At 45.6% G+C, this 16,892-nt stretch overlaps 2 protein-coding genes across 5 annotated transcripts in view; one reads left to right on the top strand and one right to left on the bottom strand.

The window, feature by feature from the left end:
* Nucleotides 1-254: 254 nt before the first annotated feature.
* On the bottom strand, nucleotides 255-13,655 carry Zscan29 (zinc finger and SCAN domain containing 29). Of its 3 annotated transcripts, XM_057781788.1 has the most exons (5): nucleotides 12,319-13,655; nucleotides 11,310-11,490; nucleotides 8,522-9,214; nucleotides 5,354-5,812; nucleotides 255-1,690 (listed from the first exon to the last, which is right to left on the bottom strand). In XM_057781788.1, exons 1-5 carry the CDS (start codon nucleotides 12,625-12,627, stop codon nucleotides 822-824), a joined length of 2,511 nt encoding a protein of 836 aa, XP_057637771.1. In that variant the 5' UTR covers nucleotides 12,628-13,655; the 3' UTR covers nucleotides 255-821. The 3 variants fall into 3 exon arrangements, with proteins under 3 accessions (XP_057637771.1, XP_057637773.1, XP_057637772.1); XM_057781790.1 differs by lacking the exon at nucleotides 5,354-5,812; XM_057781789.1 differs by lacking the exon at nucleotides 11,310-11,490.
* Nucleotides 13,656-13,767: 112 nt separating this feature from the next.
* The window catches only part of Tubgcp4 (tubulin gamma complex component 4), a 31,767-nt gene continuing 28,642 nt past the window's right edge, over nucleotides 13,768-16,892 (top strand). For both annotated transcript variants that reach the window (XM_057781965.1, XM_057781964.1), the window contains exons 1-2: nucleotides 13,768-14,038; nucleotides 16,492-16,620. In XM_057781965.1, the coding sequence (XP_057637948.1) occupies nucleotides 13,961-14,038; nucleotides 16,492-16,620 (207 nt within the window). In that variant the 5' untranslated portion in view covers nucleotides 13,768-13,960. The remainder of the gene's footprint in view (nucleotides 14,039-16,491; nucleotides 16,621-16,892) is intronic.

The following is a 16,892-nucleotide window of genomic DNA, read 5'->3' as shown; positions in this document are numbered from 1 at the left end:
TAAATATACATATAATATGTATGTGGAGTGTAGGAAAAATAGATGACTCCTATTGATAGCTTTAACTGCTTTTTGTGTGACTATATCGATCTAGTTTGCTCTTTTGGCTTTTAGTTCACAAGGTAAAGATGAAATTTAGATGAAGGTGAGGAGGAAAGGAGAGAAAAGGGAAAAACCAAAGAAGATGATATATATATATATATATATATATATATATATATATATATATATATATATATATAATTTTACCCTTTGTAGAATCTAGAAGAAACTAAGAAATTCAGTGTTTATAGAAGGCTTCCATCTCCCCCCAACTTACCGTCTCTCTGTCTCTGTGTTACTCAGGACTGAACCCAGGTCCCTGTGCATACTAAGTGCTCTACTGCTGAGCTACATCCCCAGCCCAGATTCTTGGGAAAAAAAGAAAAAAGATTTTCCTTAAAGATAAATGAAGAGTATACACAGGTTTAAGTGAGCAAGATGGCCCAATTAATGAGTAGTCTCACAACTTCTTTGAAAAACTGCTGAGATGGGTTTTCCGTTTGAAGTGCACAGGGTGATATACATGAGATCCACAGGATCTACCACCATATCCTCTCGAGGGGAACAACACAGGCACCGAGAGGGAAGACATTAGTACCGTCGTCATTTCAGACCAAATCTACTTTTCATCTTAAAACCAGACATTTGACTCGGCTAGATTTGGGAAGCATAAGGAACAAATAATGGCAAAAATCCTGAGGAGTGCTTCCTAAGTCAGCTGGGCACAAACAGGAGAGGACTTCCAAACAATACATTTGCTGAGGCCCTTCCTTGGGAGCTTACTTAGACATGGACTGTGACAGCAGCTGTTCTCGTGCATGGATCTCTCGGTGTTTATTAAGGGCAGAGGTCTTACTGAAGCACTTGCCACAGTCGTGGCACCCGTAAGGTTTCTCTCCTGTGTGGGTCCTGCGATGTGCACGTAAGTCAGAACTCTTACTAAAACTCTTACTGCAGTCAGGACACACGTGGGGCCTCTCTCCCGTGTGTATCCTCCTATGTGCACTGAAATGAGAGCTGTTATTGAAGCTTTTCCCACACTCTCCACACTGGTACGGCTTTTCTCCTGTGTGGGTTCTCTGGTGAATTATAAGGCTTGAGCTCTGATTGAAGCGTTTTCCACATTCTCCACACTGGTACGGCTTTTCTCCTGTGTGGATTCTCCGGTGGGTGATGAAATTGGAACTGTCACGGAAACCTTTCCCACAGTCCACGCATTGATAAGGTTTCTCTCCAGTGTGGATCCTCTGATGTCTGATGAGGCGTGCGCTTCGACTGAAGCTTTTCCCACAGTCAGCACATTTATATGGATTCTCTACCTGATGGGAGACCTGATACATGAGATGGGAGTTTGGGTCAAATCTTTTGCCATATCTGAGATATCTGTAGGATCTGTCTCCCAAGCCTGGTCTCTGGTAAGTCGGGACTGTACTGACACTCTTCTCTGGGAACGCCGGTTTTCTTTTCTTCTCCCTCTGAGCCTTTTCCCACTGGCTTTCTGATGAACACTCATTCTTAATAGCTTTACCTTGATTCATGTGACAGGGAATTTTCCTTTCAGACCTTGCAAGTAATGTCCTATGCAGCTGTACTTCCTCAGAAATATCTCGTTTAAGATTCTGTTCGTTATCAAATCCAGCCTCAAAACCTATTACAAGAACACAATTCGAAAAGTCATTCATTTCCTTAATTACCACAACAAAGCAAACCTGGGAGAAACAAATATTACATTAGATGATTACAAACAAGTGGTCCTAAGTTCCACATTTTGAATTTATGAAAGGTGTATGGTGAGAGCACATGGCTTAGCAGGTAAAGGTACTGGCTGCTCAACCTGATGAACTGAGCTCAATTCCTGGAACCCACATAGGGGAACGAGAACCAACTCCATGAATTGTCCTCTGATCTCCAAACCATGGTGTATGTGCCCCTAAGTAAATAAAGAAAAGTAAACACATGGAGGTTCTAGAGACGGTTCTGAAGTCAAGGGCATGCACTCCTTTTGTAGAGCACCTGAGTTTAGTTCCCAGCACCAGTACCAGGTGGGCTCACAATCACCTGTAACTCCAGCTCTAAGGGGAGCTGATGCCTCTGGTCTCCTTGGACACCTGTACTCAGTCAGATGTGCATAGCCAACACATGGACAGACATTTTTTGAAGTATTTTAAAATATTTTTAAATTTGGGTATGGTAGTATACACTTTTTTTTTTTTTTTTTTTTTTTTTTTTTTGGTTTTTTTGAGACAGGGTTTCTCTGTGGTTTTGGAGTCTGTCCTGGAACTAGCTCTTATAGACCAGGCTGGTCTCGAACTCACAGAGATCCGCCTGTCTCTGCCTCCCGAGTGCTGGGATTAAAGGCGTGCGCCACCACCGCCCGGCGGTAGTATACACTTTTAACTAGTCCTTGGGGAGGATGAAACAGACAGATCTCTATGAGTTTAAAGCCAGCCTGGCCTATAAAGCAAGTTTCTGCCAGCCAGGGCTACATAGTGAAACCTTGTCTCAAATAATAATAATAAAGTAGTAAGGCTCCTGTCCAAAAATTACTATATTAGGATTATTAAAATTCCAGTGTTTTTCTTCCCTATAGGACCTATCACGTGCCTTTCATCTACATAGTCTACACTGGAGCTGCTTGGTCTTTCTGAATACCCAGTACCTGTTAAGAAACTCAGAACAGCAAGAAGTCACTGGGTTTTAAAGAGGACAATTTCTGTGTTTACAGACAAACACTATCCACACTGTCATTCTGCCACCTCTCGGTCATATTGTGCCAGTGATTAAAGGGCTTAGAAGGAAATGCCCAGGAACACTTCTTGGGAAATTTCTATAACCAGAAATAGTTTTAATGAGTCCCCTCCCCCTCACATTCCAATCTCTGTTAGAAAAAGCAAAGCAAAAAAACAACAGGGAAGAAAAAACATGTAGCAGTGTTCAAAGAATAAAGGCTCTCAACAGAGAAAAGCTTCACTAGAAATTCTCTCCAAAACCTAAATGTTGCAAAAACATTGTAATTGAGCCCAATTGGAAAACTTTTTGACATCATAAAAAGAAAATGCTGGCCTTATTTAAGCCTAGGCTATGAGAATTTGCACTTATTCACACTTTCGTGTTAACTCTGGATCCTGAATTCTCTGGAATACTGAGTGTTAGTCTGTATGTATTCCCTAGAAGCTTTACTTGGAAGCTGGTCCATAAAATAAGAGATTTGCTAGATTGAGATCTTAGAGTCTTTAAAATGTGTATTGTGCACCTCCAGGAGGGCTATTTAGTATTTTCCAAACTCAGAAGTCAACTTTTTTTAATAAAATATTGATGTTCCATGCAACATCAGAATGCTGATCTAAAAGCCTTACAAAGTGAAAACTATTGTTTATTGAATATCTACTATGTGCCTAGCACTGTGGTGGGTGCTTCATATAGAACCTCAGTTACATCAACCTTCATTTCATTTTCTTTTTTTTTTTTTATTCTTTTTTACTTAAAATTTCCAACTGCTCCCCGTTTCCCATTTCCCTCCCCCTCCTCCCACATATTGCCCCCTCCCCCTGTTCCCCTCCCCCTATCCCCACTCCACTTCTCCTCCCCCTAGTCCACTCCCCCTCCCTCTCGATACTGAAGAGCAGTCCAAATTCCCTGCTCTACATGAAGAACATGAGCAAGGAAATCAGGACCACGAGGGGTGCACCCACCCACTGTGACAGTGGAACTGATCTATTGGGAGCTCTCCAAGGCCAGCTGGACTGGGACTGAATAAGCATGGGTTGAAACTGGACTCTCTGAACAAGGCGGACAATGAAGGCTGATGAGAAGCCAAGGACAATGGCACTAGGTTTCGATCCTAATACATGAACTGGCTTTGTGGGAGCGGAGCCTGTTTGGATGCTCACCTTCCTGGACCTAGATAGAAGTGGGAGGACCTTGGCCTTCATTTCATTTTCAATATGAGTGATTAACCCAGAGCTTGGGGCAAGTTCAAGCAAGCACTCTATCATTAAACTACACGCCCAGCCCAAGATCTTTATGCATGTGCAAATTTAGGGGGTAAGTAACTTGCACTAAATCACTTGGCTAATATTGGAGATTGTCATACATACGACTAAATATGTATGACTCCAAAATTAGAACTCTTGTTCCTACAAGGAGGGAAGCCATATTGGAATATTTTTTTTCTTATACAGCAGCTAAGATTTCAGTTAGTTCCCACAGAAACCTGCAGATAAAAATTTCTCTGAAAGGGTTGGAGACAGACACATCTGTTTGGTGCCTACACTGGGCAGATCACAATTGCCTGTAACTCCAGTTCCAACAGATACAACACACTCCTCTGACCTTGAAGGGCACTGCACACGTGCTACATATGCATCCACTCAGGTCCACATACATGTACACATAAGATAAAATGTATCTGAGCCAGGAAGTGGCGCACGCCTTTAATCCCAGTACCTGGGAGGCAAAAGCAGGTAGATCTCTGTGAGTTTGAGGCCAGGCTGGTCTACAAGAGCTAGTTCCAAGACAGGCTCAAAGCTACAGCAAAGCCCTGTCTCGAAAAACCAAAATAAATAAATGTATCTGAAGAAAAGGCTTGTCAGGCTTCTACATAGCCCACCCAGACATGCTAAAACTAGAAGAAAAATGTAAGTATGATTTGTAAAAATAAATTTCATTTTGCAGAATATATGACATGCTACTTGGGAAATGTCCGCATTCCGATTAGCTGCCGTGCAAACTGGAAGCCTAGCAACACGTGAAAGTGATAGCAAATCTACAAAATTTGCAAGCAGGTCATGCTGTCATGTGCTGAAGGAAGCCACATTAATAATTTGCAGCTTTTTACTGAGCTGTTTTAATAGATAAGAACCATGGGGAAGAGGGGGCTGACTGCTCTTCCAGAGGACCTGGGTTCAATTCCCAGCACCCACATGGCAGCTCACAACTGTCTGAAGATCCAGTTGCAGGGGATCTGACACCTTCACACCAATGCACATAAAATAAAGTTAAATAAACCATAAAAATTAAAAAAAAAAAGAAACATGGGGAAGAAAGATAAGAGCTCAGAAAAGCTGGGTATAGAGCTTAGTTCTCCATCCCATGATTTTTCTCCTAAATTCTATAGCCTCTCTTTTGCTATTTACACCATCAGAACTGAAAGAATCTTAGCCAGGCATGGAGGCACACATCTGTAATACCACCACTTAGGAAGTAGAGACAGGAGGATCAGGAGTTTAAGGGCATCCTTGGCTCTGCAGTGAGCTCAAGGCCAATCTCAGCTACATGAACCTTCTCAAAAAGTAAAAGTAAAGAACCTTACCACTGGGGCTCTGGAATAAGACTGGGGCACGGGTTGTAACAGCCCCTGGGGGTATCTCAGTATCATCTTCACCATCTGAATCTTCCTCCTCTGTGTCCTCGGCTTGCTTCTCAGCTTCAGCCTCACTGGTTCCCTGGAGGTAGCAAGAAGCTGTTTCTTTTTCCTGGTCATCACTAGGTGGGGCAGTAAGTCGGGCACTCACCAAAGCATCCATTTCTTCAAAGAAGGGACAGGTTTCTGGTGCTTGGCCATTCTTGACTTTCTGATAGCTGGTTTTTAGGCTTTTAAACTTGGTCCGACATTGCTCTGGGGTCCTAAAGAAGCCATATTCCCATAATCTCTCAGCAACTGCGTCATATAACTGGCTGTTGCGGTGACAGTTCTGGAGGGCTTTGTAAAACTGAGTCTCACTAAGAATTGCAAGGTAAGTCTTGGTTTCTTCATAGCCCCAGTGTACACCTGCACCAGAAGAGAGTTTTCAGCGTCACTTAACCCAGAGCTTAGAGCCTTAGCTCTTCAGTCTCACTGCCTGCTTCAAGGAAAACCACTTACGCTGGAGACATTAGCTCATGCATGGGGCCTGGGGTTCAGTTTATAAGCAAAGGAGAGAGGGAGGGAGGCCACCTAAGCTCAGGTTCCTAGATTTAAAAGGTTCATGTTTCCCAAACCTGTCCATGCATTGTTTCTATATCCTTGAGTGATCTGGGAGTGATTTCTTTCTAATCTGTTGCTTTCATTGGTTAATTAATAAAGAAACTGCCTAGGCCCATTTGATAGGCCAACCCTTAGGTGGGTGGAGTAAACAGAACAGAATGCTGGGAGAAAGAAGCCGAGTCTGGGAGTCGCCATGATTCTCCCACTCCAGACAGACGCAGGTTTAAGATCTTTCCTGGTAAGCCAGCTCGTGGTGCTACACAGAATATTAGAAATGGGTTAGATCAATATGTAAGAGCTAGCCAATAAGAGGCTGGAACTAATGGGCCAGGCAGTGTTTAAAAGAATACAGTTTCCGTGTAATTATTTCTGGTAAAGCTAGCCGTGCGGAGCTGGGCGGAACGCAGCCCACTGCTCCTACTACAACACTTGAGCAATTTCAGAGAACTTTATTAGGAGGATTTAGCCATTTAAAGTCTTCAGTGAGACTGAAGATGAGCTGAGGCTCTAAAGCTCAGGGTTAAGGAATGCTGAAATCTCTCCTCTGGTGCAGCTGCGCACTGGGGCTTTGAAGAAACCAAGCCTTTTCCAGATGACTGAGGCAACATTCATATGCACTGTGATGGTTAATATTCATCTACTGGGCATGTCTGTGGGGGTGTTTCCAGAAAGGGTTAGCTAAGGAAAGACCTATCTTGAATATGGGTGACACCATCCCGTGGGCTGGGGTCCCATGCTGAATTAAAAGGTAGAAAAGAGAAAAGCAAACTGAGCACCGGCGTGCATCACTATTGTTTCCTGACTACAGATGCAGCAGCACTAGCTACTTCCTGCTCCACTGCCACACTGGGAGCAGCTCTCCCCACCACGTCCTCCCCAGCATGATGGACATACTCAAACTGAGCCAAAACAGATCCTTCCTTCCTTAAGCTGCCATTGTCTGGTATCTTGTCAGTAACAAGAACAGTTAGTATAGACTAAAGTGTGTGCAGAGTGCATTTCTTTTCCCATTTACTAATCTTCCTGAAATTTTAGTCCCAACTAGAAAAATCACTCATCAGGAAAAAAAGACCCACAATTGCTGTCAGTCACAATGCATCATCCCTAACCTCTCTGATAAATTTTCTCCATAACTATTTTCTTCCTACAGAATGATTTAATATTTGATAGTCAAAGTGTAAAGTCCAATGTAAAGTTTCGTAGCTTCAGAATCAATATTCAAAGTAGTCTGGTTAATTTTCGCATTTTTTTAAATTAACAAGTTTTTCAAATAAAATTTTAAATAATAATAATAATAATAGAATGACTTAAAACTCCAAGGAGCTGCCTCTTTCAGAATCATACTGCTACCAAATTCCTATCTTGGCCTATCTTCATCTGTTACTGTCTCCTTTAAGCAACCCCAGCAAGAGCCAATACCTGAAGAGTCCTATAGTCTGTACTCTATCTTTGGGTGGAGTACTGCAGAGGGCAGAGTGAGGCAAGAAGCAAGAGCACATGCTACACTGCAGGTCTCAGTGCCCTCAGGCAAGAGCAGTCTCCTGTCTGAGGTCCCCACAGAGACAGGGGAGGTTCCACAGTCCTCTCCCATCTGAGAACACCCCTTCCACTATTTTCTACTTACTGGGAGTAAAGGAGAAGAGAAAAGGTCCAAATATGGGGGAAAGTGGAGAGGCATGAAAAAATGAGAGGAACAAAGATTATGAAAAGCTTTTGCTTCAGTCATGTTTTAGCCACATTTTTTTTTAAAATCACTATTTAAAAAGTAATAAAAATGGGGCTGGAGAGATGGCTCAGCAGTTAAGAGCATTGGCTGTTCTTTCAGAGGTCCTGAGTTCAATTCCCAGCAACCACATGGTGGCTCACAACCATCTGTGATAAGATCTGGTGCCCTCTCTGGCCTGTAGGCAGAACACTGTAAGCATAATAAATAAATAAACCTTTTTTTAAAAAAGTAATAAAAACAACAAAGTATTTTTTTTCAGTGAATCTGCTTTATAAACAGGAAAAGTATTTTAATAAAAAAAAATTAACCCCTTTGAAGACAGTTGGATTGTTTGGGTATATGTCTTTGAAAAATCTTTTTTTTTTTTTTTTTTTTTTGGTTTTTCGAGACAGTGTTTCTCTGTGGCTTTGGAGCCTATCCTGGAACTAGCTCTGTAGACCAGGCTGGTCTCGAACTCACAGAGATCCACCTGCCTCTGCCTCCCGAGTGCTGGGATTAAAGGCGTGCGCCACCATCGCCCGGCGTCTTTGAAAAATCTTAAGTCTGAAGTTTGAGATGTAGCTCAGTGGTGTAGTGTTTGCCTAGTATGTGTTTAAGGCCCCAGGTTCAATTTTAGGCACTTAAAAAAAACATCTCTCCTTTACTATTATCTCATTATTTGCTCACAGAAGAGAAGTATCTCTGCTCCCTATTAAAGTGGCCAAGCTGGCAGGTAACAATGCCTGGCTCCACACCTGGTTTCATTGTTCCTTAAATCTAATCCCAAAAGCCCTAGAATAGCTTCTTACCACTCTGGCTTCGGAAGGGGACAGATGCAGGTGGGTTGTCACGGTCCTGGGGGACTGCCTCCAGGTCATCACTGTCAGACCCTTCAGCCACAGCCTCTTCTCCATCCTCAGGCTTCCAGGCCCTCTGTGCCGGCTCCTCAGTCTCAGTCTCAGTCTCCGTGCCTGCCTGGCCAGAATGGGAAGCAGCCTCTTCCAGGTCATTAATGGGCAGTGCAATGACCTGGGCACTCATCAGAGCTTCCATGTCTTCAAAGAAAGGGCAGGTATCAGGTGGATGACCACTCATGACCTTCCTGTAACTCTTCCGAAGACCTTTGAACTTGGTCCGGCACTGTTCCAGGGTTCGGAGGAAGCCATACTCACGCAGCTTCTCAGCTACAGCCCCATACACTTGGCTGTTTCTATGACAGTTTCGGAGAGCTTCATAAAATTCAGTCTGACTGAGAATTGCAAGGAGTGTTCTAGTCTCTCTGTAGCCCCAGTGCACGCCCACCACCTTCTCACCATCAAAACCCCAGTGATCCTGTTCCACCCAGCTACTTCTCTCTCTCTGGGATAGGAATGGATCAGTATAGACTTGTTTGTCTTCTGTGCTGTTGCCTTTTGGGACATCTTTCTCCTTGGAGCTGAGCTCTGGGATCCATGGCTCTCCTTGATTCAACCTGGAGACCACATCGGGTTTAGGAACTGATCCTGTTTGCAGGGAAGAAACCAAAGTGTCATAGTTTTGACTGATCATAAAAACAACAATAAAACTTTCAAATCAGCCCTGCCTTTTTCTTTTTTTCTTTTTTTTTTTTTTTTTTTTTTTTTTGGTTTTTCGAGACAGGGTTTCTCTGTGGTTTTGGAGCCTGTCCTGGAACTAGCTCTTGTAGACTAGGCTGGTCTCGAACTCACAGAGATCCGCCTGCCTCTGCCTCCCAAGTGCTGGGATTAAAGGCCTGCGCCACCACCGCCCAGCTAGCCCTGCCTTTTTCATCGAAGGAATTCTATCTTTGTTTGAAATGGGGTCCCGTATAGCTCATGAACTTCTGCTCTTTCTGCCACTGCCTAAGTGCTGGGTTACAAGTGTGCACACCATGCTGAATTTGATGGAGCGCTGGGGTCAAATAAGGTCTTGTGCACACTGCACTATACCAATTGAGCCACATTCGCGGCCTCTAAAAATTATAAAGGAGATGCTTTCAGAAAGTTCAATGAGTTGAAGAAACCTCAGAGGATAAAAAGAATTTGATTTCTGTTCTAGAGCAGAACAAGAAGAGAAGAAAATATTCTACTGTGTGTTTAGAGCAGGTATTTCCATTCCAAACTGCTCCCTGGCCTCCACAATGCTTGTGTACAGGTGGTAGCATATCTCCGTTAGTCACTCCTGGCTCCCATTTTGTTCACGTGAGTCCTGAGAGTTAAATTCAATGATTTCAAGAGGCTGGGGGCAAGGGTGGACCTGTCTTCAACTTGACTCTGCTTCACACAGTCACCAAATTCTGAGTGTTTTCCTCAGCACATCCTCCCCTCCATCCAAGTGCAGACCCTTAATCCTCCCACAGCAGGCCACAGCGGCCACTGTCCTGCTGAACCTTAACTTTGGTGTCTAGCAAGTTCATCCATTCTTATTCTCTTCAGAGTGTGGTACTTTTATTCACCTGTGCCTCCCTTCTTCCTGTCCACACTCACCCAGCGTTTGGGAAGCGCCTTGCCAATGCCCCCAGGAGGTGTTCCCTACAGCCCCACCTCAAGGCTACACTGCCAATCCCTTATAGAACAACTAAGCAAGTCCTTAACACTGTTTTCAGACAGTTAAGTGCATATTCATAATTCACTGTTATGTTCTTATCATGCCAGCTCTTTGAGAACAGGTATTTTAAAAACTTTCATTGTGTGTGCATGACATATGTGGGGTGCATGTGCTATAGTCGCTGGAGGTTAAGGACTTTATGGATTTGCTTCTACCCAGGTCACCAGACTTGTGCAGCAAGGACCATTATCAGCTGAGTCAGCTCACTGGCCACGGGTACCTTTTCTTACTGCACTGCATGTACCCTGCAGCACATGGGAGGTGTGTAAACTAAAACCTGATTATTCTGCAGGTCCATATGTTGAAGCTGAGGTATCTACGATGGATGGCTAAAGACCATTATCACACTAACCAAGAATGCTATTACTGTCATCTTGGATGATAAGATCAGAACTCAAAACAACTTCAACAAGTTTTAAATAATAAACACAAAATGTAGTTCAAAAGAGCACAAAGGAGAACAACAAGTTCTAAAACATCAAGTAGAAGTGACTGGGTACAAAGGCCCTAGAGTCCAGGAACCCTTGGTTACAGATGTGGGCTGTGCTGGAAGAAGACATTGCGAATTTTGAAGTAACATTCTTACTGTTTTTACATGACAGACCTCCCAGGAATAATGCAGATGCGATTTCATTCTCCACAATTAAGGTATTTAGAGAACTTCCACATAGAGAATAAGAACTTAGGTCTAAAGAATGGAGACAATTAGAGGAAAAGAGAAACAACTATAAGAAAGGTATTCTTGATATAGGAAAGAATATATCTAGAAAATAAGCATCTATACCAAGGCGTAAGATTATTCTAATTATACTGAATTATGCAGCTGTTCTCTGGAAGCAATCTAAGAATACCCACTGTACTAGAGGGTTGAGCTACCTGAATTCAGAAGTCCCAACAACCACAGAGTCGACAGTTTCCACTGTTTCAGAACCCCTTTCCCACCCCCTGCTTCCCAGTGTAGAATGGCTCTGTCTTCCCAAAGTCACTCCTCACCGCTCCTTTGGCAAGCTCTGGGAGTCTCCTGGTTCATCTGCTTCTGTGGTCCCGGAGCTGGGCCTCTTGCCCGCTCTCTCTTGGATACACCCCTGGGCTGGGGTTCCACTGACTCCTGAAGAACACCTAAAAACTCCTGTGACGATTTCAGGGGTGTCCTCTTCTCCGAGGAGACTGTGACCTGAAAACAATCCCCATTCCCGGGGAGATTATTTAATATCCCCAAAGAGACCATGCTTCTGAGGCAAGAACAGAATGTTAGGTAGGGGTGGGCGGTTAGGACAAAGAAGTGTTTATTCCATTATCATTAGTTTACAGTGGCTTGAACTCCAGAAAGATCAAAATAGAAACCCAATTACCAGCTGGGGGAAACAAAAAAGAAAGAAAAAAAACCTTTACATTTCTTCTCTATTAAGAAATTAAACTGAGCAGTGGTGGTGCACGCCTTAAAAATCCCAGCACTTGGGAGGCAGGCGGATCTCTATAGTTCGAGGCCAGCCTGGGCTACATGAGCTAGTTCCAGGACAGGCTCCAAAGCTACAGAGAAACCCTGTCTCGAAAAACCAAAAAAAAAAAAAAAGAGAGAGAGAAAGAAAGAAAAAAGAAAAAGAAAAGAGAAAGGAAAAAGGAAAAGAAAAAGAAATTAAGAAATCGAAATCAAACTGAGCTGGACAGTGGTGACCTTTATTCCCAGCACTCAGGAGGCAGAAGCAGGCAGATCTCTGTGAGTTCAAGGCCAGCCTGGTACAGAGTGAGTTCCAGGACAGCCAGGGTTGTTACACAAAGAAATCCTGTCTAAAAATACAGAAGACAACAACAATAATCGAAGTGAGAGATGCACTGTAATCGAGTGGGCAGAGGTATACCCAGCTGGCATCTCCAGACAAGCCCTCCTGAAGAAGTAACCCTTCCCGAAGAGAGTAGAAAAATCACCAAACCTCTTTCCGCCTGTCTGATCTTTTAACTGGCCCTCCCAGCCACAGACTTCTGAATTCCCCCTCCTTCTCACCGAATGCCCAGGTCGCCCAGACTCTAAGCCTTCCACCAGCGTCACGGCCTCCTCTCCGTTCTCCGGACATTGCTTTTGTACCCAGTTCTGGATTTCCCCAGGCAGCACCGTCAGGAACTGCTCCAGCACCAACAGTTCCACAATCTGCTCCTTGGTGCGCACCTCTGGCCTCAGCCACCGACAGCAAAGTTCCCAAAGTTGGCAGAAGGCCTCGCGGGGCCCAGCCACCTCCTGGTAATGGAATCTCCTGAAACGCTGTCGTAAGCATTCAGAGTTAGTGCCGTTTCCTCGCAGAGTGGGTTTGGCCATCCTTCGCCGCAGAGAACAGTTTCCTCTTCGCTTCTGGGTTCCAGACTTAGTTCACGATCTCACCATGTCCCCACAGAAACAGCTGCAGCCGAGTCTCTCTGTAAAAAGGAGTTTCTTCCTATCAGAGGGATATCTCCACATGTTTAAAGTCTTGCCAGAGTCGGCCTGACTTTCCGTATGCTCCAAGTGGTCTTTGGAGGTAGTGCCATTTCAGGACAGCAAATCAAGAGCCAGGCGAAAATGATCTTTCAAAAGCTGCAGTTCTGAGTGCCTACTAGGGCGTTCCTCGGAAGTGGCAGAGAACAGAAAAGCCTATCTACTTTAACCTCACCTAAGTCTGATCGCGTGTAGCCCACTTGACTTAGATCAGAGCTGAAGAGTCAACTCGAACCGCACGGGACCCCAGGCGGACGGTAGCAGCAGGGCGACACTTGGCTGACAACAAAAGCCTCCGTCCAGCGGGGGGCGGCTAATCTTCCCCGAACCTCCGCGGTCATCCCGGAAGCCCCAGGCGTCCGCCCCGCCCCCTTGGACGCCAAACTACGAATTTCCAGCCCGAACCAAAGTCAAATGCGGAACGTTGGGTCTCTCGTTTACTCCTCCCTGCCGAAATAAGAACTCAGCAAGAGTACGGGAGCGGCAGATAGACAAGCTCCCGCATCGGGGAAGCTGACTTGGGCTTCTACACTCAGGTGGCCTTGGGGAAGGGTCACAGGAGTTGGTGAAGCGAGGCGGCCCGAGAGGAGGCAGTAGTGGGTCTTCCGAGAACGAAGCCGGGGCTGGCCAGTGCTGCGAGCCCGTGGGCTCTGAGCGCTGCCCCACAGCGGCGGCTGTCAGGTTCCGGCCTCTTTGTCTTCCGCCCTCCGGCCGGGTCAGTCGGTCAAAATGCCACAGACCCTGCCGAGGCGTCCCGAGCACTCCCTCCGGCCCAGCCCTGGCCGCCTCTCTCAACCTGCCTGTCAGCTCACTAGCATCCCTCTCCCTGGGCCGGCCTCAACCACTCCGGTCGGGCTAAGACCAGCCATGCCCGCCAGCAGCCCCAGTACGGCTCTCAAGCCGGAAGTCCGAGCGAGCCACTCCGGGCTCCCAAGACGCATGCGCCACGGCACCTCTGGCGCCTCCACCGCGCTCCGTGGCGGGAGCGAGCGGGTGGGCGCCCCCGAGCCGCGCGCACTTCCGGGACGCGGCGCGCAGCCCGGTGACTGCTCGGCGGGCGCGCGGTGGTTTGCGGGGTGTCTGGGCGAGCTAGCGGCTCAGCTGGGTGTGAGTGGGCGCCCGCAGAGGCGCTGAGAGAGAAGGCGGTAAATCTCGGGACTCCGAGGCCGCCCCAGAAATGATTCACGAACTGCTCTTGGCGCTGAGTGGGTACCCAGGGTCCATTTTCGCGTGGAACAAGCGGAGTGGCCTGCAGGTACGGAGAGGGGGGGAGAGGCTGGGACGCTGCAGTGCAGCGGGTGCCGCGGGGGGGGGGGGGCGGGACCCCGGGAACGCAGGCTGACCGTGCCCGCGAGTTGTGAGAAACCGGAGCCATCCTGACACAGCTCCGCCTTTGGCGGGGAAGCCGGCCCTGCGGTCCCTGACTCCTGGCAAGGGAACCACTACGAGTGGTAGAACTGTCCTTTTTTCTGCATGTAAACTTACTGTTAAACCGAATCTCTGAATGTGTATCTGGAATTAGAAGATGGTTTATTATTAAAAAGGGAGTAGGGTGCCCCCGTATATTCAAGCTTGCATTGTTTCAAACTGAGTTTTGAGAATATTGGAAACACACAGAGCTCAAGGCGCTGTAAACACACAGTACGTTGTGTTGGGTGAAAAAATGAATTTGTAAGCGTTTGGCGTTTACCTCCTTTCTTCGGAAGTTTCCGTACCAGGTGAAGAACTAGAAAGAGCTTTTCCTGTATTCAGAAAAGTGTAAGAGGAATGTGTTGGTTAGTTCGCTGTCTCTCTTCTCTTTTCCTTCTCTTCTCTTCCTTTTCCTTCCTTTTCCTTCTAGAGTTATCTGAGAAGAGGGAAACTGCCTTGAGAAAATGCCCGTCGTGTTGGCCTATGGGCAAAGCTGTGCTGCATTTTCTTTATCCATGGCAGCTGTAGACGCCCAGTGCGCTGGGGGAGGTGGGAGTCCCTCAGCAGGTGGTCTCGGGGAGGTTGAAAAAGCCCGCTGTGCTTACCAGGTGGAGCGGGCCAGTAAGCAGCATTCCTCCGTGCTCTCTGCTTCAGTTTCTGCTCTGATTTCCCTTCCTGAAGGACTGTAAGCTGAACTATAAACACTTTCTTTTGTCACAGCAATAGACACCTAACTAGGACCTGGAGACTGAATATAGGGCAGTGTGCATTGTCTCATGGCAGCGTACAGCCATCTAGTGCGAAACGCTAACTCCCAGGGTCACATTCATTAGTCTAGCGTAGTCTTGAACAGAGGTCTGTCTGGCTCCACACTCGGAACTGTTAGCATATTCTGCTTCCATTACTGATGCCTGGTGCTCTCAATAACCAAGTAACTTAAGTATTGCTTGTCCCAGCTTGTGAATGCATAAATCTGAAGCTTGGATAGCTATATATGCTAGCTAGTTGTATCAGTTCTAGAAATTAAGATGTATACGGTGTTCTGTCTGCATGTGTGCCTGCACACCGGAAGAGGGAATCAGATCTCATTATTGATGGTTGTGAGTCTCCATGTGGTTGCTGGGAATTGAACTCAGGACCTCTGGAAGAACAACCAGTGTGCTCTTAACCTCTGAGCCATCTCTTCAGTCCTGTTTTTTTTTTTTTTTTTTTTTTTTTTTTTTTTTTTTTTTAGGCAGGGTAGCTTTGGAGTCTGCCCTGAAACTAGCTCTTGTAGATCAGGCTGGCCTCGAACTCCCGGAGATCAGCCTGCCTCTGCCTCCTGTGCTGGGGTTAAAGGCATGTGCCACCACCACCCAGCATGGAATTCTTTTAACTAGTGTATGTATGCATGATATGCAAGGGTGGGCGAACATGTCCCAAAGTGTATGTAGAGGTCAACTGTGGAGTCAGTTCTTTCCCTCTACCATTATGTGGGTTCCAGGGATTGATTTAGGTCTTCAGGTTTGTGTAGCAGATACCTGACCCTCTGAGCCCTCTCACTGGCCCTAAACCTAGACCTTTTCTAAAACTGCCAACAAGAAGTATTCAGAGATACCATTTGATAACTGTGTAGAAATATTTTGTTAGTAATAAAAAACAAATATCTGTATTGAGCACTTTCTATGTGATTAACACATGTGCTTTGTATGATTTAATTATCACTTTACATATGAAAACTAAGACATTGAGAGGTACCATAGCTTGCCTAAGCTTTCAAGCAAGACATAATTTGAGAATACAAGCCAAGGGAGTCTGTCTCTTTCTCCCCCCGCCCATGTGTAGGTAGGTCAGGGGACAACTTGGAAGAATATCCTACTATCCTGGAACTCAAACTCAGGTTGTCAAGCCTGGTCTACAGAGCTAGTTCCAGGACAGGCTCCAAAACCACAGAGAAACCCTGTCTCGAAAAAACAACAACAACAAAAAAAAAAAAAAAAAAAAAAAAACTCAGGTTGTCAGGTGGCAAGCATCGTTACACATTGAACCATCTTTCCAGCCCTTAGCATGGGAATTCTTTACTATATGTTACCTATTTGAAGAACAAGCAGTCACATCTGGATAAGGAACTCTACCTTGTTTAACTATTTTGTTACCAGAATTACCAGCCTGGTGACAGGGAGCGTTAAAGCTAAGTAAAACCATGATAACTTAGGAAAGGAAATGGAAGAAAGAATGTGAAGCATTTTAAGCCTCACAGAACCTGGCTGGCGACTAGCCGGCATCAGCTTCTCTTTATGACTGTCCCTCTTCTTGCAGGTTTCCCAGGACTTCCCATTTCTTCACCCCAGTGAAACTAGTGTCCTGAATCGACTCTGCCGGCTTGGCACAGACTACATTCGATTCACGGAGTTCATTGAACAGTACACAGGCCATGTGCAGCAACAGGTGGGATCTGTTCTCTGGATATGTGCCGCTACAGGGCAAGGGTGTGAATTCACTCAAACTAGGAGTTAGGAATTTGTGGAATACACGTGAGTTTATCAATCACTGGAAATGCTCAAGAGAAGGCAAGATTTCTCATTGCTTTCTTCCTGGGTAAGAACAACAAAAATTCTGTTCTATCGATGTGTTGTACACAGATTTTATCTTACATGACATGAGAACTCCCACTTCTCCAGTTCTAAAGGAAGTCCTAATAGTGCTTTAAAAAAAAAAAA

Source organism: Chionomys nivalis, chromosome 9, assembly GCF_950005125.1.
Source record: "Chionomys nivalis chromosome 9, mChiNiv1.1, whole genome shotgun sequence".
In the NCBI taxonomy this organism is placed as follows: domain Eukaryota; kingdom Metazoa; phylum Chordata; class Mammalia; order Rodentia; family Cricetidae; genus Chionomys; species Chionomys nivalis.
Note: the sequence above shows the minus strand (reverse complement) of the source record. Positions and strands in the feature narration are given on the sequence as shown.